Source organism: Carcharodon carcharias, chromosome 11 (genome assembly GCF_017639515.1).
Source record: "Carcharodon carcharias isolate sCarCar2 chromosome 11, sCarCar2.pri, whole genome shotgun sequence".
Lineage (NCBI taxonomy): Eukaryota > Metazoa > Chordata > Chondrichthyes > Lamniformes > Lamnidae > Carcharodon > Carcharodon carcharias.
In genome coordinates, this window is record NC_054477.1 from 95500173 (window position 1) to 95522013 (window position 21841).

General features: G+C 38.2%; 1 protein-coding gene across 2 annotated transcripts in view; it reads right to left on the minus strand.

Moving 5' to 3' along the window:
* fam76b (family with sequence similarity 76 member B) overlaps positions 1–21841 on the minus strand; it is a 41664-nt gene that overhangs the window by 11570 nt on the left and 8253 nt on the right. Inside the window, exons 4-9 of one of the 2 annotated variants that reach the window (XM_041199526.1) lie at positions 16067–16231; positions 14361–14524; positions 13234–13281; positions 7641–7724; positions 3945–4077; positions 3399–3500 (exon numbers count right to left, since the gene is read on the minus strand). In XM_041199526.1, the coding sequence (XP_041055460.1) occupies positions 3399–3500; positions 3945–4077; positions 7641–7724; positions 13234–13281; positions 14361–14524; positions 16067–16231 (696 nt within the window). The remainder of the gene's footprint in view (positions 1–3398; positions 3501–3944; positions 4078–7640; positions 7725–13233; positions 13282–14360; positions 14525–16066; positions 16232–21841) is intronic. The other variant, XM_041199527.1, reaches the window with a different exon arrangement.

The following is a 21841-nucleotide window of genomic DNA, read 5'->3' on the forward strand; positions in this document are numbered from 1 at the left end:
GTAGTACTGTAGACTTGTGCTCCAGGACTATCCATGTCTGTAGCCAAACTCTTTCAATACAGCTGCAATGGCAGCATCTGCCCAACATGTAAAATTGCTCAGGTATGTCCATCCACAAAAAGCAGAATAAGTCCAATTCAGTAAATTACCAACCCATTAGTCTATTCTTAATCATCAGCAAAATAAAGGAACGTGTCAGCGACAATACTACAATATCAAACGACACTTAATTATCAATAATCTGCTCAATGATGCTCAGATCGGGTTCCACCAGGTTCCAGACCTCATTAGAGCCGTGGTCCAAACATTGACAAAAGAGTGGAATTCCAGGAGGTGAGTGGAGTGTAAGAGGCAGCATCTGGGAGTGTGCAAATCAATAAGCCCTAACATAATTTAAGTCAATGGAGAAAACTTTCCACTGGTTGGAGTCATACCTAACACAAAGGAAGGTGACTGTGGTTGATAGAGGCCAATCATCTTGGCGCCTGAATGTTGCTGCAGGAGTTCCTCAGGGCAATATCCTAGGCCCAACCAATGACCATCCCTCCATCACAAGGTGAGAAGTGGGGGAGGATATTCGTTGATGATTCTAGTGTTCAGTACCAGTCACGGCTCACGAAGCTGTCCATGTCTGCATACAGCAAGACCTGGACAACAGTTAGGCTTAGGGTAAGTGGCAAGAAACATTCATGCCATACAAGTTCCAATCAATAACCATCTCCAACAAGAGAGCATCTATCTTCCCTTAACATTCAAACATTTAACGGCATTACTGTTGCTGAATCCCCACCCACCCACCTCGCCTCCATCAACATCTGGGGTTATCACTGACCAGAAACTTAATTGAACCTGCCATGCAAATTCTGTGGCTATAAGAGCAGGTCTGGGGCTGGGAATTAGGTAAATCCTGACTCCCCAAGTCTGTCCACCAACTATAAAGCATAAGTCAAGTGTGTGACGAAATACTCTCCACTTGCCTGGATAAGTGCAGCTTTAGCAACACTCATGAAGCTCAACACCATTAAGAACAAAGTAGCCCACTTGATTGACAGGCCATCCACCAGCTTAAGCATTCATCCACCACCAACACACAATGGCAGCGTTGTACACCATCCACAAGATGTACTGCAGCAACTCGCCAAGACTCCTTTGACTGTACTTTTCAAACCCACGACCTCTACCACCTAGAAGGACATGGGCAGCAGTCACATGGAAACACCATCACCTGCAAACTTGCTGCAAGTCACGCACTATCTTGACTTGGAACTACACTGCTGTTACTTCATCGTCAGTGGGTCAAAATACTGGGACGCTTTTCTTAACAGCACACTGACTGCAGCAGTTTAAGTCAATGGCTCAGCAACAAACTTGTTAAAGGCAAACAGAGATGGTCAGTAGTGACCATGCCACTTAACATTCCATGAATGAATTTTAAAAAAAGGCTGGTATTCATCAGCAAGTGGCTCATCTTCTGACTTCCCCATGTCTCTTCACCATCTATAAGGCACAAGTCAAAAGTGACGGACAGCCTGGATAAATACAATTGCCATTTGCAAGGAGTTCAACACCATGCAGGACAAAGCTGTCTCTGTATGATCAGCTGCTCATCTACTAGCCTAACATCCACCAATTCCACTACTGGAGTGTCACGGTCAGTGTGTACTATCTACTGCAAGTCACCAAGGTTTTTCTGCAACATCTCCCAACCCTAAAAAATAGACCACTTAGAACACCATCACCTTTGTAGATCAGGGAAGTTCATACCAAATAATCTTCCATTAATTAACTTTAAGTAGAAAATTTATCTTAGATGTTTTAAGGCAGGAATACACAGCAGAATTTAACTGACATGGGAACGGGGCTGGGTGGAAGGAGTGCGAGGAGTGGATAGTGGTAGAGAAAAACAGAAGCAATTACCTAAAATCTAAAAAGGCTGTAAACTGGTCAAGGAAGGAGACCAATACAAATACAAAATACTGCAGATGCTGGAAATCTGAAATAAACACCGAAAATGCTGGAAATACTCAGCAGGTCTGGCAGTATCTGCGGATAGAGAAACATTGTTACATTTCAAATCTGTGATCTTTCATCACCATGGAAGATCTGATGAAAGGTCACAGACTGGAAATGTTAACTCTTTCTCTTTCCAAAGACGCTACCAGACGTGTTGAGTTAATGTTACCAGCATTTTTGGTTTTTATTTTGAGGAAGGAGGCTGTTGGGTAGGAACATGGATAAGGGTTGGGGCTTAATACTTTGAGGCCAACAGTTTGGGTCTCGTTCTCCTGTACCCTTTTCTCCGCATGGCTACTAAACATTAGTCCCCATTTCATGGCTCTACCAACAACACCCCAAACCACACTTAGAACAACCTCCCTAGGGACTTTCCCTGATTAGATATCTCTGTACTCACAAACCCCTCATCCCAAAGCCCAGATGACCTCCTCCAAGCATTCCAACATTTGAACATACCATGAAAATGTTGGTCCCAGAGACCCCACTATTGCCAGACCCTTTTCCCAGTGCTTCCAAGGACAGTCTTGAAGTTAATGGTCTGGAGCCCTCATGTTAATTGGCTACCGCTCTCATTCTTCTAAAAATTAACCATCAACAATGATATAGAAATCTACTGTTGCACCATTAGAAGTCTAGCATATGATACACATTTCCTATCTACAAGCCATACCTCTTGTGTCATGATTTTGCAGGGTTAAAGGTGGCAGCTCATCACCACCTTAAGGGGAATTAGAGATGGGCAATAAATGCCAGCTTAGCCAGCAATACCCTCTTCCTGTGAGAGGCTTAAAAGAAAAATTCTGAGTCACACTTTTTAGGCCAATGTTTAACATTACATCCCAAAGTCTACATCAAAATTTCCATTATAAATATTACCATAGGCAGTTTAAAGTATTGCTGTGGGTCGTGGGATAGTGACATGCTCTGGCCACTTGGGTGAGAGAGTGGCCTGAATTCATTATCTCAATTGAAATGAAGAGTGACAGCACCAGTGTTTTGCAATAATTTTGATTATTTTCCAACAATGAAATGTTATTTAGAAGTATTTTATGTTGGTGAAGATTTGTTGTTATTAGGTCAACTAAATAAGTTTCTCAAGCAAGTCTGCAAGCAACAAAAACATTACAAAACCCATGTCCAGCTTTACAATAAGTATAAAATAAATAAGTAGCTCTGAGATTCAGGTGAATAGCATGCAGTGACTGGGTATTTCATACCAAGCGCCAGCCAGGCAATTGTAAGAAGCTAGGTCCTAGTCATGTCAAATAAATACTGAAGTATCAGCGTCTAAAAATTGATATTATATTATTTAACTAAAATGTGTAAAGTCAGGTTAGTGCAGACAAGAGAAAAAAATTTAAATATTGAAATCCAGTAAATACCTGTAGCTGTTCCACCACATCTTTATGAGCTCTCTCCATGTTGTTCATTTTTGTTCTAAGATTAGACTCCTGGTATTGAAAATCTGCCTTCAACTCAGTCAGCTTTGATGAACAAAAAAAAAAAGCACTTAAGGCACTGAACACCAGTCAAGCCTACAAAATGTTTCATAGATATATTTATAAAACTTTATTTTTCCCAATTTCCTTCCCTGAAGGAGTCAACTGGCACCTTATCTAGGTAAATATTCTTCATACAAGTCAGCATTGGTAATTATTTGATATATCATATAGTATTATAAACCCAATTATATTTCACCTGACATTATACATACATTTTCCAGCAAGAGGCACTGAACAGCTACCAGGACATGAATCGTGGCTGACTTTGTCTTCCCTTAGCCAAGAGTACAAGGGCCAAATGTACAACCCCATTTGCTGTCCAGTCAACGATCAGTTAACTCAGCTCGGGCCAGGAGTTGAAGCCAGGCCTTCTGGTTTATATCGCCCGCAGCTGTAGTGAACAGTAACTGTTGCTGTTTAATCTACCTTTTTATCTCTTTCCAAGATAGTTTGTTCTTTCTGCTGCAGAAGTCTTTTCAAAGACATCACCTCTTCCTTTAATTGGTTGATTATAACAAAGTTGTCTGTCCCACCAGAGTCCATTGACTGGGTTAATGAGCTGTTAGCAAAAAAAAAGTAGTTTAATATAAAATCAAATTGCAGATTTGCAAATACTTAATTTTGTTATTAAGATGCTAGCTTGGCTTTATTTACAGCATGTCCAAATATGGGCTGAGGCCCTACTCTAGCACTTGAACACTTAATCAGGCCAACGCTTCAATACAGTAGTAAGATTAAATATGTTAAAGATGCAACCTTTAATCAAAACATTAAACGGAGGCTCCATCTGTCTGTATCAGTGGATGTTAGTAAATTTATAACAATACTCAAAAGTACAAGGTTTTCCTGGTGCTGTCCACCATGCCTCCCTCAACTAGCACTATCGAGTTAGCTGGTCATTCTTTTTGCTGCTTGTGGTTATCAAAATGGTTATGTTTTGTCTTTATAATAATGATTTTTTCAATGCAATTCATTGTGCATGAAGCACTTTTAACATTTGAAATATGTCACAGTGCACTTTATAAACACATCTTTTAAGTTCCCTAAACAAATGTTAGAAACAAAAATCATATGTGAGCATCCAAAACTCATCTCAATCAAATTTTATGATTTGTATATCAAATTGTATAATTTTAGTGGATTTTGAGCACTTTGACAGTGAGATAAAGGGAGGTTTACCATTCTGTCACAAGACATAAAAATTTGCAGGTGGAAAAATAAAGACAATCAAGCAGAGCTCAGATTTTTAAAAACGTGTCGTTTAACTATAGAAAATAAGCCACACATAAAAATTAGGCTTCGGTACCATAGGCACTAAGTAAAAGATATAGAATTCAAACAAGTACTTTGGCTCAATGCTTCCATTTTATTGTGCTTTCAGCACCTGATATCAACATAAGCTGCACAACAGATTGCAAAATACGCTTAAAGTTGCAATGAATGCAAAATTTGAGTTTCCGCAATCTTTTGTGTTAGTTTTAAAACCATTGTGCTAGAAGCAGGCCCCACCCAGGAAGCTGGTCATGTCCTCGGGGTGAAGCAATCACCAATGCGAATTTCTGCTAATTGCGCTCATTGGCAGGTAACCAAGAACGTTCCAAAAGTTAAGAACTTTATACGCAAGGACAGGCTTTAACAAGATTTGGAAGGTTTTGAAGTTTTTTTTCTCTTAATTTATTAAGGAACATACCACTTATACCCCCAAATCATTAGTAAATAGTTTTGTATTTTTTTTAAAAACAAGTAATTTAAAATTGCGCTATTCACAGGTGTTGGTTTGACACTGACTTAAAATGCTTACTGTGTGAGATAAAATCATTTTAGCTTGACTAATAATCAAACTTTACCAAGTTACCACAATATAAGGAAATATTTTCAAAGCAATTCTTTTTTTTAAAAAAAGAATAAAAAACATTGCCCAGTTGTGCTGGTTCATGACAGATTGAGTTTGAGGATAAACAAATGAGTTTCAAAGAGAACTCCAGGGGGTTTTTGTGGGGTGCGGGGGGGGGGGGGGGGGGGGGGGGTGGTGTGCAGGAAGCTGGGGAGAAAAAAAACACTTCTCAATAGGACTATAATTAGCACCAGAATTATTGAAACTCTACCCCTTTGTTTTCCTGTTGTATGGAAATCTCCAGTACTGCAACTCAGTAAATCACACTGCATTGCTGCATGTAAAGGTATCTACAATTAAGGAATGTTTTATTTTGCAAATAATGGGCCATACTATTCAATCGTTAATGAAATGCCACAAATTACATACAAATCAGACTTCTCCAAAGCTAATAATTTTCAGCAGGTAAAAACTCCACAACACAGTAAAGATTTACTCATGAAGACTGATAAGACCACATAATGGATGATCATAACATTCCATCTTCTTAATATACTTTATGTCTCTTCTGAGTCTACTGATTCTGTCAAGTGATATAGTATTTTAGAAAAATGTTTGTGGTTCATATATACTACATAAATGGTATAGTTTATAACTTTACAGCTATCATTACACACTGGATAAATCAATAACAATGACGATCCTTTAAAACACAAACAAATGTTATTGGCTCATTTTAATTTAAATGATTGTCAAAAATGAGTAATGCATTTTCATCATTCACCAGTTTTTCATTGAGCATTCTGTGGCAATGAGTGAAACACAATGCATGAGTAATTCCAGAGTGATGCCAATTGGGATTGAAATTAATCTTAATTGATAGCATAAACATACTGTTCAAATCAAATATTTCTTCTTAGGCCATTCTAATGATTCCACTGATGCTACTCTAGAGGCACACATCTCATCACAAGTCTAGCTATTATTGATACACAACCAGCAAGACAGAAAAAAAAGTTTAAAATAAAAAGCCATGCTCAGCCCAAAAGGGTTTAGCTTCCTCCAGAATACATCTATCTGATCCTTCCTACCAGTAGTCCCTGTTCTTCCCAATGTTCCCTGATTTTTCATTTCATTGGGATTTCACATCAGGGTACATGATGGCAGGGGTGACTTTACTCAAAAACTGATTTGTTGTAGGGACCAATTAGCCAGACTCCACAAGCAGGAGCTGTTTCAAGGGTACTCCACCAACATGCTCACTGCAAGAGTCAAGAGTTATACCATCAGGTAGGTCACAAAAAATGCAGAGCACTTTACAAAGCAATGAAATTTAATCAGTCACTCAGCAATACAAGATCTTGGTTTACTGTATATAATCATTTTACAGTGTTATAGTTGTTTTGTAATACACTATAAATCAATGTTAAGCTTTTTTTTATACATAAACAATGTTTGAAACTTATAACTTAGGAACCTGACAGAAACCAATAATAACAACTTCCATACTTAATTTAAAAAAAAACTTCTACCTGAAACCTTTTAGATCAGTGTCCAACCTAGTGGATAGGAATATGCATCCACCTATTTTAACCACATCACCAGTAGCTGAGAAATTCCCTCAAACTTTGGAGAGGGGAGAGAAAGAAGGAAAAGGGGGAAGTGGGGTGGGGTGGGGGAGTCTTTGAATCAAGCCAATTATCCTGCAGATGCACAAGGTTGGAATTTAATTTTCAATTTCATAACTTTAATGCCATTAGAACACCAAACCATGACCTGTTTCACTGACATTTGGGTTGTGTCAGGTTTTTTGAAAAATAATTTTCTCTGGAATTCTCTTCTCAAGGCACTGAACCTCCTTAGTGGAGTACAGTTCCATGGGAAGTGGTTACCCTACACTACAACGTGATCCAAGAGTCCAAAATTCATGCACGAGCCTCGAAAGGCTATGCAACAGTGGACAATATCACCACCGAAACTGATCCTGCTCTTCCCCAACAATCTATTTGGATAGTTCTAGCAGGGGCCAGTGTATAACAAACAGGAATTCTTGCCAATTTTCCTTCTTTCACCCAAGGACTTTAGCACCACTATTCAAATGAAATCAGCTAACCCTGTGTAGACAGAGGATTAAATTGGCACCTTCCTGGTCAGTATGGCTAAGGCAGCAACTTTTGTGAGCTTAGTTACTTTTGTATCCTGGCTGAATGTCTTGTGCATTGTGCTGAATACAAAAAACTCTCCCTATCCAAACAAGATAACAGAAGTTTAATTTCCAATGAGTTTACCTGTCTCCATTGGAGGGCTTTGTTTCAAGTTTTGGCTTTTTCTTTGGAGCTTCATTTTGAATACTGGATGATGATGATTTATGGCTGTAAACAATAGCATATGTTTAATTTATAGACTACTTTTATATGGTTGACCCTAAACAAGAAAAAAAGAGAAGGCAATAAAAACAATTGAGAAGTATCAATTCAACTTGCTACAATAAACTGAATTAAATATAAACCAATAAAACTTCATTCAAATACGCTGAAAAAATTAGAACTCGGGGCAGGAGGCAATACTGAGCAAGGAACCTCACTGCATGGAAGAACTGATTCAGTTATTCCACGTTATATCCCATTCACAGTGCAGCTGTAGATCTATATTAGTTGTTAAACATGGAGTTAACAACTCAGATTCTAATTGAGAGCAAAAATCTCACCTCTTGATGCCCGTTTAAAGCCGACCGTGAATCAAGAAGATTCAAATCCAACCGGTATAAATAGGGTTTCAAATCCTAGGTCACTGCCTTCTGGGAAGAAAAAGTTAATTTACAGTCCTGTTATCCGATAGAGGTTTTATCTTAAGGTTACAAGACCTGAAACAGCATGTTCATGCTGTGTGGGGGGAATTGGGAGGCAGGGGGGTTGGGGTGGAAGGAGGTGTTCCCACTACCACATCATAAGCTGGTATCTACCTCAGCCCCAGGGATGAAAATAAAAGATTATGACCAGGGGGCTTTAGCTTACTAAAGATTAACATGTTATAGATGTTGCTAACATCACAACAACCAAAAAAGGATTTTATCATCTGTACCAAGCAACAAATCAGGAGCAGGAGGTCATTTATAGCCACTATCAAACCATGCCTAAACTATTTGTACATAATTTAACAAATTAATGCTATACTCCTTTATTTCAAGGTCACTCAGCTTAATATTTAGATGTCATTGTTTCCTTTTGTCCGGCACTACACAATGATGGGACTTAATTCTTGCTTCTTAAATTAATATTAATTCAATCGATAGAAGGATAGTATTCCCTTTGTCAGCCATTGATAAATCCTAATATCACTTCTAGCCCAATTACATTGTGCACAATTGCGAAACGATCACTTGTTGATGTCTACCGCAACATTTTTTCCCCCAAACGAAATTACTTTATTTCGTCATGAATTAAAATTAAAAGACTTCCACATATTTATTACATTCCAGCGAGTAACTCGTCAGGGTTAAGCTAACAATTGCAAGCCACAGGACCAGTCAGAACGGTTGAATAAGTCATTTCACTTCCACGGTGCATTATTATTTTGTAACCAACACCAGTCCACATGATCCTATACTGATGGCTCCGCTGAGGCGATAGTCACAGCAAGTCAGAGGATATTCCACATAGTAGAATAAATATATTATTGGGAAAAATTTGTTTGTGAATCGACATAAACTATGCCCATTCCCTAGGAGCAGGTAGTGCACAGCCTGCTACCTGTGCAACGTTCTTCAATAATATTAATCAGAACAAAGTTGTACAAGCAGGTAGTGGAATGTGGTGCTGCCTGCCAGTGAGAAATTGATGCAAATCTGTCTGGCACTGCTACCCAAATGAATTTCTCCCTCATGAAGGGCACAGGTTGAAAAAATGAAATTGAGTCATTATGCGTCATTTTCAGGCTTAGAGTCTATGATTATGGTGACATCTGTATCTATTGTGCTGGAAAATTTTAGCCAGGAGGAAAGATTGGATAGGCTGGGGTTATTTTCTTTGGAATAGTGAAGCCTGAAAGGTGGCTTAATCGAGATGTCTGTAAAAAATAATGAGGGTCGAGACAGAGTTAATAGGGATGGCCTAATTACCTTAGCAAAGGGGGGCATAGATTTAAAGTAATTGGTAGAAAGATTAGAGGGGAGATGAGGAAACATTTTTTCACACAGACAGTAGGCAGGGACCCAGAATTCTCTGCCTCAAAGGCAGAAAGAGGCAAAAACTCATTTAAAAAGTACATAGATGTCTACTTGAAGAGCTGTGGCCTGCAAATTCAGGACAGGATGGGCCGAATCATATATTTTCTTTGATTTCTATATTGTGTGTGATAAAGATGTATTGTAATAAGTAATGTATTATTGTATTGGTACATTTTAAAATGTTGGGGATAAAGCAATGTAGTTAAAAAGGAAACAGATAAAGATGATAGCAATCCAAATAAAAACTGAACGAAATGAAATGCTATGCTATATTGGAATCTTTAATATAATACAGGTTTGTGACAGATGTGAGCTAATGTATCATGAAATATTTACAGTATATTTTTATGATGTACAACTAACAATGGGGCTATCAAAAGGTAGGAAGTTGGAATACAGGGGTATATTTCAAAATGTTGCACTCATGGCACTAAGAGGACTCCAATCAGAATAGCAAGTACAGAGGTTTGCTTGGTCACTTTGTAACATGCCTGATTTTCCATCCTTCTATTTCAATAGGTGAAAAATTGAACAAACCGTAAAACTATGTTAAATTGCACCACAAAACTCAGTGCAAGAGCAGTATATCACAAAGTTTTCCCCCGGCTACCTTAGGGGTCGACCGTTCACAAAGAAGTTGAACGGGGGCATAAACTTTTAAATGCTACTGGCAGTGAGGAAGTTGCATTTGGATGGCTGGGAAATGCAAAACATTTGCAAAGAGCAACAACGTATGCAGTTAGACTCGGTGCTGATATTGAATGGGAAAGAGATTGCTGATGGTACGCGAGTGGAAAATGTCAACTTTGGGATGCATGTTGAAGAGTACTGTAAAGCTGGGAAACTACAGTTAGGAACTGCAGAGTTTGGTGATGAGCAAGAAAGATTGGTGGGCCAAGGTGCAAACATAGGGACGGCAGTGGTGGGAGGGGTTCCAGGATCTGGGTGCAATGTAACGGCAAGTTGATGATCGGATGCAATGTTTGCAGAATTAGGTAAGAGATCTTAAAAAATGATAGTTTGAAAGAGTTAGACGTAATGGTACGAGAACACCAGATGTGTCATTTCTGGTAGGAGTTGGATAATCGATTAATGAGAAGCTGCCAACACTGAAAATTACTTCAGGCTCCCCTACAATAAGCATATTAGTTTAATCTCTTCCAGTATTTGTCAGTTATAGATTAAAAATTGAAGAAATTGCTAATATTTTTAAATCAAAAATATATTTATAAGTCTGTCACCTTAGATCTAAAGATTTTACACACTGTTGCATATTAGTGCAATGGACCACTTGAAAATAAACACACTGTTAGCTCCTCAAAGGAAAAACACTGCAGAAAGCATGTTTCCTTACGATGCTAGCATATTATTTCTGTTGCTATGAATTTAAAAAAATGCTTCAAAACTTAAATCTGCCAAATCTGCCTCTCCCCTGACCAACATCGGCCCCGTCTCCCCCCTCCAAATGGGACTCCCAGTTTGAATACCTACCCTATACAAGTATTTCTGTTGCCCTTGTTATTGTGCTTCATGCTTTGGGAATATGAAGGAGCTCCGGTCTATGGGCACTAGGCTGACCGGAACCTACTCTTCTCGTTCTTATTGTCAAGGCTGCGCCCAAGCCGTCTCTAACCAGCAGCTCTAAAGCATAAAACATTGAAACAAGGACCAACTCAGATATCAATGAATGTACAGATATCTTCCTTTATAGTCTGTAGAGATTATAGAGCAATTCTGTACATAATATTTAGTCTTTATGTATTTTAATTCTTCCCGTTTTATTGTTTAAACCAAATGTCTTTCGTGCTGCTGTATCATTTGGTGGAGTCAATTCTTCTACTTACCCTTTGAGCTTATAGACCTTCACAGCAATAGCTGTAAAAACAAACACATGCAACTTGTTGCCACAAACGCTCAAAGCTGAAGCAGTCGTTCAGGATGAAATGAGCCCTACACTAGGGGAAGCCTGAACAGCCACCTATTCAGACAAATGAAATAAGTGACTATTTTAAAGAAATCAATGAAAAAAATCTAAAACAAGCACTTTCAAAATGATGAACAAAAGCTTTGCAGAGTTAAGAGCTATTGGCAACGTGTACACGCAAATCAAAACGAGGTTTGACACAAGAAATCAAAAGGACTTTTCTTCAGTCTATTAGCAAACCAGCCCTTCAAAAAGCCCATCTTTGCTTGCCTCCCTACTAGTGAATTAAGCCTAATGAACGGAGGGATGTCATTCAATTTTTGCTCAATTACATTCAAATGAAATACGCCATGCAAATGACTACACAAGAGGATGGATCCCAGAGGAGTTATAAGACTACAATTCAAGAGTTTTGATATCTGAATAGTTTGTAGAGCTTGGCAAAATCTGGGCAATACACATGTTTACAGAACATGGCAGAATCTGGGCAATACACAACACCATGGGCAAAATTTGTCAATTTCTAATAAAAACCTAAATTCCAAAAACAGAGTGGAACTGAAAATCTGCTGGGTGCCATTCTTAGCATACAAATTAATGAGCCCCTGTGATTTGTATTTTAAGCAATTAACTACATTTAAAAAGAGAATTAATGGATTAAAATAATTGGAATTATACAGGCATAATACACCTGTTTCAGCTAAACAAAATAAGTGACAGCCATTTGCTGACTCATTGGTCAAGGCAGTGCCCCAAGGGATCAGGGTCAAGCTGCCCAGTTTAAATTTCAAACAATGCTGTGCAGTTAACTGTCAGTCATTGGTGCATACTCCATGGCAACCAATCATCGAACTCTTCACATAGTATATATTGGTATTCTTGCAAAATGTCCTGATGAGTGCATGACAAAATGCTTAGATGTGTCTCTTTTTTCAGCAATACTCAAGTTCTGTACTACCAAATGACTATTTGTATACCTTCTTCTATGTTAAAGATGTTACATAAATGTAAGTTATTGCTTTTAAACACTGCTTTTATCATGATGAGCAACATAAACATTCCATGTTGAATAGAGCAGTTATCTCCTGAAGCACTTTTCTAACAATGCATCTTAATTCCAATATCAGAACAGCATTATTACTTTGAAATGCATCATTTAAGTTCCTTATAGTAGCCAAGCCTGTGACTGACAATAGTACTAAATTAAGAGCAGATGCATGCAAAGATAGAGCACTCACTAAAATCAGTCAAGATCCTTACAGCTAGTAGAAAGGATAATTTCATCCCATTTATCTAATCCGCACATGGTGCAGCATCTCAAAGGTGGAAACACAACCTTTTAATGTCCAATATGTTATCCTGTCTCCTAAATTGGTTTGTTATTTTAATCTAGTGGACTTATATCAATTCAATACAATCGGGAAAGTGCAAAGCATTGGAATAAAGCATAACTGTTACTGGAATGAGAAAATATAAAATAAGGTTTCTCTTTCTAGTACATTACTTGGAAATCCAATAAATATAATATTCTTCCATCCCAAGTTCCACAGAAAGTACATGGGTTTTAAAAGTAATAGATGGATGAAAACATCAAAGACTGTGCAACAATTATTTCCATCAAGGTTAGGGAGGAAAGGATGTTAGGTAGAAGAAAAGATAAACAACAAACGAAAAGGAAGCTTACAAATTGTGATGGTAAGAGAATTTTACAATACAGCAGCTAAGTATTTACCTCATTTTCCACATGCCATGCTGCTGCTCTGGACTTAGGCTGCCGATTCTGAAACATATATGGTAGGTGGTCTGTTAAATTTTCCAAAAAAATTCTTCGTTCAGAAAAAATTGTACAAATTCAGTTGGGCAGACTAGCCTACTGCAATATTTGGTACGCATCAGTCAAGCGTGTCAAATTGCTGCGGAAGTTATTTTTGGGATGGATCTGCAAAGAAGCAGAACATTAGTTTACTCCAAAGATATGTTGTTGGCCTCATCCCAAATTCTGGAGTCAGGGCATTTGCATTCTATTGGCAAACTACTGACAAGCCGGGTGCCCACTTTAGAGGTCAGGAAGCAGGGGCAGAGATGGGAAAGAGGTGATAGGGCAAAAAGGAAAAAAGAATTGAATGGAAGTGGGCTAACACTGCCAATCACAGATGTCAAAATAGTTAAATATCTGGATGATTTCACTATAGGCCAATTTACAGAAATTAATCAGCTCCTTTCAAAACACAGACCTTTTAACTTGAAATCTCTCACCCCAACAGTCCCTAGCAATATTGGATACCAGAAAAAGAGGGAAAATTTGCATCCAAATCCGCCAAGAGCTCAAATGACAGAAAATCATCGGATAACCATGCTAATGAGGGAAATGTGCTAACTCAAAATGAAATTTTAATAGGTGGAAACCAAGCTTAATTGAGTTTCACCTCAATTGCAAAGATTTTCTTCATATTTGTTGGAAGGTATAGGACATCAAGAAATCTTTCACATGACTAATATTAGAAATAACTTAAGGATAATCATTTTAAGTAATATTCTATTCAATGCCTGTAAAAAAAAAATTGTCTTAAGATTAACATTGCAATAACACATATAAGCAAGAATTCCATCATAAAAAACATAATAAGCACGTTTCAAGACATGCTACAACTACATTTTAAAATGCGAATTGGGTTTTTGGGTAGAAATGTATGACATTCAAGCTGGGTGATATTTATTATTTAAAATTTCAAAACATGTTAAAAAGCAATGTCTAAAAAGACGATAGCTAAAGGGAATAAATTATTTTAAAAATGGTCCTTAGATGGGAGTAATAATGTCTATGCGTGCAGCACGTTAAAAGTCAGTATTAACACTCACTTGTGACGACTGGTGCTATGGTGATGCTTTGAGAGTTCCTTGTCCGGCAGTGAAGTTGAAGATGAGGAGGAGTGTGAGCCCAAGTTCTTTCTCTGTTCTTTTGTTTTCTGCAGAACGCGCTTATATGAAAGGGTACAGAGCCAACAGAGCAGTTTTCCATCAACCTATAAAACAAAATAAAACTTGGCAAAATGGGCTGAGAAAACAGTTTATCTGCTATGCATAATTCTGTTTTAGAAGATACAATCTCTTGGATGCTGCTTACCTGCCCTTAAATTCAAACCTTACTATACAAAACACTTGCTGCAGATTTTCCGATACTTACATTTTTTCAAGCAATCTGTTTTTAGATGACATGCAGATTTTTATCTAATTTCATACAGATATTGGATCCTTATCTGAATTTACAGTTTTCTTCTCATTACCAAGTGACCTCATCTTTGCAGTTCTCCCACCCCAATGAAATGTTGCCAATTTTTCCAAAGAGAAAAATAAAGAAAAAAAAAAGAATTATTCTGAGGAATGAATGAACTACAGATGTGTTGGGAGTTATTCACTGATTTTAAGATTCCATGTGCACATATTGACCCAAAAAAAAAACATTGGGCATCTCTCTTAGTAATTCATCCAACTGTCCATTAAAATACTATAAGCAGCAGATACTAAACAGCTGAAAAAAACCTTGCAATATGATAGTACCTGTCACAGGATGCTGTACACTTTCAGGTCAATCGTCACAACCAGCTGCAATACCCTTCCTCAACCTTCTTCCTAAGTCATTTGGCAAAGCTTTCAAACTTCAAGGCGAACCCAAATGGCGACAGTAGTGGAAGGTAGGAACATGAATGGCTAAACTAAAACTAAAAATATATATTACGTAAAATAAATACGTGGGGGGAAAATTAAATGTAATCCAATCTTAGGATTTAGTAAATTTATGAACCATCATTTTGACGGCATCAAAACCCCGCGATTAAATTACAACTGTGTAACTTCCTCCCAGGTATATGTTACGCTACAGATTTCTCAGTTTCTTCCATTAAACCTAAAATCTTCATATGAAAATCAAGAAACAACTTAAGTACCGCTGGATATTATCACTATCAGATGGAATATGAAATGATCAAAGCTCACCAAGAGAGTTTAAACAGACACGAAAAAGTGGTTAGCTGCATTAACAGTGCATTTCACACTGAGACAAGCCTAGTTGCAATAATCTCAAAAATAAAAGAGCTACCAAATATAAAATTTAAACTGTACAAAACTTACAAAAGGATTCTCGGGATACTTTTTAATAATTTGAAGTCACTTTATATCTACCATATACATAGATATTTAGCAATGCTTGATCTACCATGCTGTTATATATGTTTTTATGCAGCAGCCAACTAAAAGCAGAAATTATATAATTATATCTATTGTTTTGTGATCTTTCAGTCTCATCTTTATATCGCTTTGCTTATCCTCTGCAAAAAAGGCACATTTTACTTAAGTACAATAAAAGTCAGAAAATAAGAAAACAACTGGATGAATGTAATACAGTAAAAACAGAATCACTTATTAATGTGAAGCAATGTGCTATATACCTTTTATAGTTCAACAGTGCAAGTCCTAGTTTTCACATGGAGATTGCAATTTTAAAAAATTCTTAAAATTTCTGGAGCAGAGAAGTTGACTTCAATTCTAAATAAAAAAATTTTGCTCACTTCCGTTACCTTTCGTCGACTCTCGTCTTTTCGATCAAAGGCACACTGCTGTTTGCACTGCTCACATGTCTGAGGAGGTCCATACTTCTTTTCTGAATTTGTACAACGTTGACACTTGGTGCCAATGAAGGCTGCTATAATATTACAATATTGACAGGGTTTGGGCTGCATAAATAAAAAAAATGAAGTTTACTCAAACTTAATTAACAGAGCACTGATAATTCAACCAAAGCTACATATCTGTTCTTAATGATGGGGATGCAATGCTACCTAGTAGATCCAATTAAAAGGTATTTATTTGACCCTCTTGTAGCCACAGCACAGGGAGTGAATGAACCAAATTACCACTCTTCTTTCACAAAATCTGTTTTACCCTGGCTCTCATTCAGATTTATAGAAAAAGAGACTAATTTTCCTACCAGGGAAATTAAGATTTTCTTAATCATCTAATATTGTACGAGTCAAATTACCATCCACAATTACATGTTCAATATTTCAAGAGTTTTAAAATTAATTCACAAAATAATGGAAATCTTACATCTTGTGCCTCTCAATATTTACTTTCAGAAATGTAAAATTGTTCAAGTAACTTTGGATGTTGCTGAATTTATATGTACTTTTTAATTTCATTATGTTGGTGAAACAAGGCACTTCAATAGTACAGGAGGTAAATGCAGCTCCTGCTAAACTAGTCAGACAGCAAGATGAGAAGGAAAGTCCCATGGTGGATTCCCTGATCTGTCAAGAGTCAATCAGGCTGTATCTGGTGTGTGTGGACTATAACTGGCCTTTCCATCACAGAGAGGAGGAATCTTGACAAGATTCTAGAAGTTATTTGTGGGGCCAATGAAGACAGGAAAGGGAGAGAAAGAAATAGGTTTCTGCTCAACTATGATGTCCAAAGTAGAATAGCCCAGTAATTCTGAAGGCCTTCTAAAATTTAGAAAATGCAACTTTAAAAAAAACTTATAATTGATGAGCTGTGATTAATACTGTGGGAATGTATAGCTTTGATACAAATTATTTCTAAAATTGCAATTTCATTAATGGGTTGCTTTGAGAAAATAAGAATTCTTCCAAATTTTATGAGGAATTTCAGCCCTTTACTGTCCAGGCTTAAAAAAAAGTCCAATGGCTCAGACATTGAAGGGTACACAGAACAAATACCCCAGTATTAGTTTTAAGAAAGGAGTTTAAGGAGGAGGGAGAACTTAAAGATTTAAATGAGCAGGCAGGGTTTAAAACAAAACTAAACATAAACAGTAAAGTTAACACCAATGAGTATAAGGTGCCTCTGCTGATTCAAGCACTAATGGTCTTAATGTAGTTTCGTTGGTTAGGAATCCACAATCAGGTGTCCACAACTAAATCAACCTGCATTCCAAGAGACACGGCAAAAGTAGCAAAGCATGGGAAACTTAAATGCCACATAATACAAATAAATAGTTCTTGGGATTAAGGAACAGTGCAGCAGATATTGTCTAACTTGTAATGCACCTGAATTGGCGTACAGTTTTATTTGCAATTTAAAAACTCTCTAACTAGCCTGCCTTAATCAATCAATTCATACATTAACCTGAAACAACCTTAACTCATTTTAGCCACAAGAATACACATTAAAAAGTACCCATGACTAAAATCAATCTCAAATAGTAAATTTCTAATTTCAGTTAGGCCTTGCCCTACATTTCATAGAATCTCAGAATCTTGCTGTACAGGCTGCCATTTGGCCCACTGGACCTATGTTGGCTCTTTGAAAGGGCTATCCAATTAGTCCCACTCCTCCACTCTTATATTTTTTTCTGTTTTTCCAAGTATGCATCCAATTCCATTTAGAATTTACCACTGAATCTGCTTCCACCATCCTTTCAAGTCATGTATTCCAGCTAATTAAATACTCCATACAGTGGTCTCTAACGAACATTAGAGTTTGGCTTCAACAAACAATAATTTATATTTATTTAGTGCCTTTAATGTAATGAAACATCTGCAAGTGCTTCGCAAGCGCATTATAAAAACAAAGTAGGACATCGAGCCACATAATATATTAGGTCAGGTGGACAAAAGCTTGATCGAAAAGGTAGCTTTTAAGGGCAACAGGGTCTTTGAGAACTTGGAATCTAGGCAATTGAAGACACAGCACCATTGGCGGAACAATTAAAATTGGGTGTGCACAGAGGCCAGCATTTGAGGAGTCCAGGTATCTCTGAGGGCTGTGGAGTGTGTGGAGGAAATTATAGAGGTTGGGAGGGACGATGCCATGGATGATTCAATATACAAATTACACTGCTGCATAACTTCCTTCACTTTATGTATAGATTAATATCATTTTGTCTCCATTAGTCAAGGGGAAGGTCTAACAAGAGCACTGCCATCTTTTCTACATTCCCAGAGTTTACAGTCTCACCCATATGTCTGGACCTATGACACTTTCTTCTTCATGCCAGCTGATCTGTTCACTAACTTGTGGCTTAATTCCAATATCTGTAAATAGTAAAAGGATAATCAAAGGACATGTGGGACTGATTAAGGGCCTAAAAATAGGGGATTTTCTTGTGAAGGTAGCTGGCCTAGCTGTGGCACTAAAACAAGTACTTTGCACATGTCTTCAGCAGAGAAAAGGTTGCTGCCAAAGCAGCAAAAAGCAAGAGGCAACAATAGTATTGAATGGAATAAAAAATAAAGAGGATGTGCTTAAAAGGAGGCAGCCCTCAAAGTAGAAATCATCTAATCAGGATAGGGTGCATCCAAGGTTACTGGGGGAAGGGTGAAAACTGAGGCGGCCCTGGCCACCATCTTCCAATCCCCCTTCAATATGAGGACAGTGTCACCAAACAGAAGGATTGTTACACACTTGTTTTTTTAAAAAAAGGGGGCAAGGGTAAATCTGGCAACTACAGGCTAGTCAGTGTAACATTATGGGGGAATATTTTTTAAAGACATAATTAGGACAAAACTAACTGACATTTGGAAAGTATGGGTTGATAAATGAAAGTCACCATGGATTTGTTAAAGGCAAGTCATGTTTGACTAACTTGATTAAGTTCTTTGATGAAGTAATGGAGGGTAATACGGCTCTTGTAGCTATAGACTAAGTTCTGAAATTCCATCCCTAATCCTCTCCGCGCCTCTATCTTGCTTTCTCCTGTAAGGTATCCCTCAAAGCCTATCTCTGAACAAAAAGACATTTAAAATATTTTGTAGCTCAGAATGGAAACCTGAAACTCACCAAGTTCATTCCAATTTGCAAAATTTCTTGATTAAACAATAAATGAATCACTCAAGTCTCTGTTTACTTAATGTAATGTGCTTTAATAACAGCTTGCATTTATATTTATATTAGGTCATCTGCTCTAATATGTGGTTTAGTGTCAGATTTTTGTTTTATAATGCTCCTGTGAAGGTCCTTAGGATGTTTTATGCTAAAAGCACTATACAAATACTATTACATTAAGTAAACAGAGACTCGAGTGATTCAATTATTGTTTACTTAGAATGAATTTATCAAGTTTCAGATTTCCACACTAAGCTACAAAACATTTGCTTTTGTTCAATAACAAAATGTGGCCTTTGCGTACATGGATATATTGGTCCAGATTTTAAAGTCAGCAGCTAGGAAAAATGCTTGCCATTCATTACACTCAATTGCCATAGACTTTGAGCTTTTGATTGGCAACTTTGTGTGAAGTTGTCTGAAACAGCACAGCACCCTCTATAGGAAATCTGGAACTGGTGTAGTAAAGCTTGGAGAGAAGCTCGGCAAATTAGTTATCACCTTACTGATTTCCACATTAACTGCACGTGAGGACACCAGGTGTTCTAAAAGGCTACTTTTGTCTGCCCTTGATACAATGGGGTGAGGGAGGGAAATTGGTTATTCTAAAAAGAGTTGTGTTTCTGTTTAATTTTAAGCAAACTAAATTAATGGTTGGATTGCTGGGTGTGCCCCGTGATACTGCAAAATGGATTTCCCCTATACTGCCAATTTTCTTTTCCAAAGTAAACACCAGGAAAGAAGTAGTACAGGTAACATGTTGTAAAATATTTCTTGAAAACTTCATTTATGGATTAGTTCCCAAATACAATCATTACTATTTATGACCTGGATTTTACTGGTGAAATTGGCAGACCAGCCGGCCCGACAAATGTCATTTTTTAAAAATGTCAGGAGATTCTGACTTTGGTGCCCACTTGCCTTCCGTAATTGAGGATTACTGACCCAACATCGTCACGCCATATTTTATATAAACCCTTCCCCCAGTAACCTTGGATGCACCCTATCCTGATCAGATGATTTCTACTTTGAGGGCTGCCTCCTTTTAAGCACATCCTCTTTATTTTTTATTCCATTCAATACTATTGTTGCCTCTTGCTTTTTTGCTGCATGACGGCAGGGGTTGGCGGGGTGGGCGCACCCAATTTTAGCAGTAAAATCCAGCCCATAAGTAATAATGATAGTATTTGGGAGCTAACCCATAAATGAAGTTTTCAAGAAATATTTTATAACATGTTACTTGTACTTGGTTCTCGTTTCCTGGGGTTTACTTTGAAAAAGAAAACAATTGGTAGTGTAGGGGAAATCTATTTTGCAGCAACACCAGGCACACCCAGCAAAACCAGCCCTGTTGACCCAGCTAAAGTCCTCCTTACTAACATCTGGGGGCTCGTGCCAAAGCTGGGAGAACTGTCTCGCAGACCATGTCCCAGGCACCACCATCAACATCCCTGGGTATGTCCTGCCCCACTGGCAGGAGAGACCCAGCAGAGTTTGCAGCTCAGTGGTATACAGTCGGGACAGAGTTTCCCTGAGAGCCCTCAACATCAACACCAGACCCCATGAAGTCTCATGGCATCAGGTCAAACATGAGCAAGGAAACCTCCTGCTGATTACCACCTCCCCAACCCCCTCTCAGCTAATGTACTCCTCAATGTTGAACACCAATTGGAGGAAGCACTGAGAGTGGCAAAGGCGCAGAATGTACTCTGGGTGGGGTCTTCAATGACCAACACGAAGAGTGGCTCTGTAGCACCACTATTAACCGAGCCCTAAAGAGCATAACTGCTAGACTGGGTGTGCGGCAGATGGTGAGGGAACCAACAAGAAGGAAAAACATACTTGACCTTATCCTCACCAACCTGCCTGTCACAGATGCTTTTGTCCATGACAGTATTGGTAGGAGTGGCTACTGCACAGTCCTTGTGGAGACAAAGTCCAATCTTCACATTGAGGGTACCTCCATCGTGTTGTGTGGCACTACCACCGTGCTAAATGAGATAGGTTTCCAACAGATCTAGCAACTCAAAACTGAGCATCCATGAGGCTCTGTGGGCCATCAGCAGCAGAAGTGCACTCAACCACAATCTGTAACCTCGTGGCCCAGCATATCCCCCTATCAACTCTGGTTCAATGAAGAGTGCAGCAGGGTACGCCAGAAACAGCACCAGACATACCTAAAAATGAGGTGTCAACCTGGTGAAGCTACAACACAGGGCTACTTGCTTGCCAAACATCATAAGCAGCAAGTGATTCCACAACTAACAGATCAGATCCAAGCTCTGCAGTTCTGTCACATCCAGTAATAAATGGTGGTGGACAATTAAACAACTCACTGGAGGAGGAGGCTCCACAAATATCCCCATCCTCAAATGATGGACGAGCTCAGCAGATCAGTGCAAAAGATAAGGCTGAAGCATTTGCAACAACCTTCAGCCAGAATGCCGAGTGGATGACCCATCTTGGCCTCCTCCAAAGGTCACCAGCATCACAGATGCCCG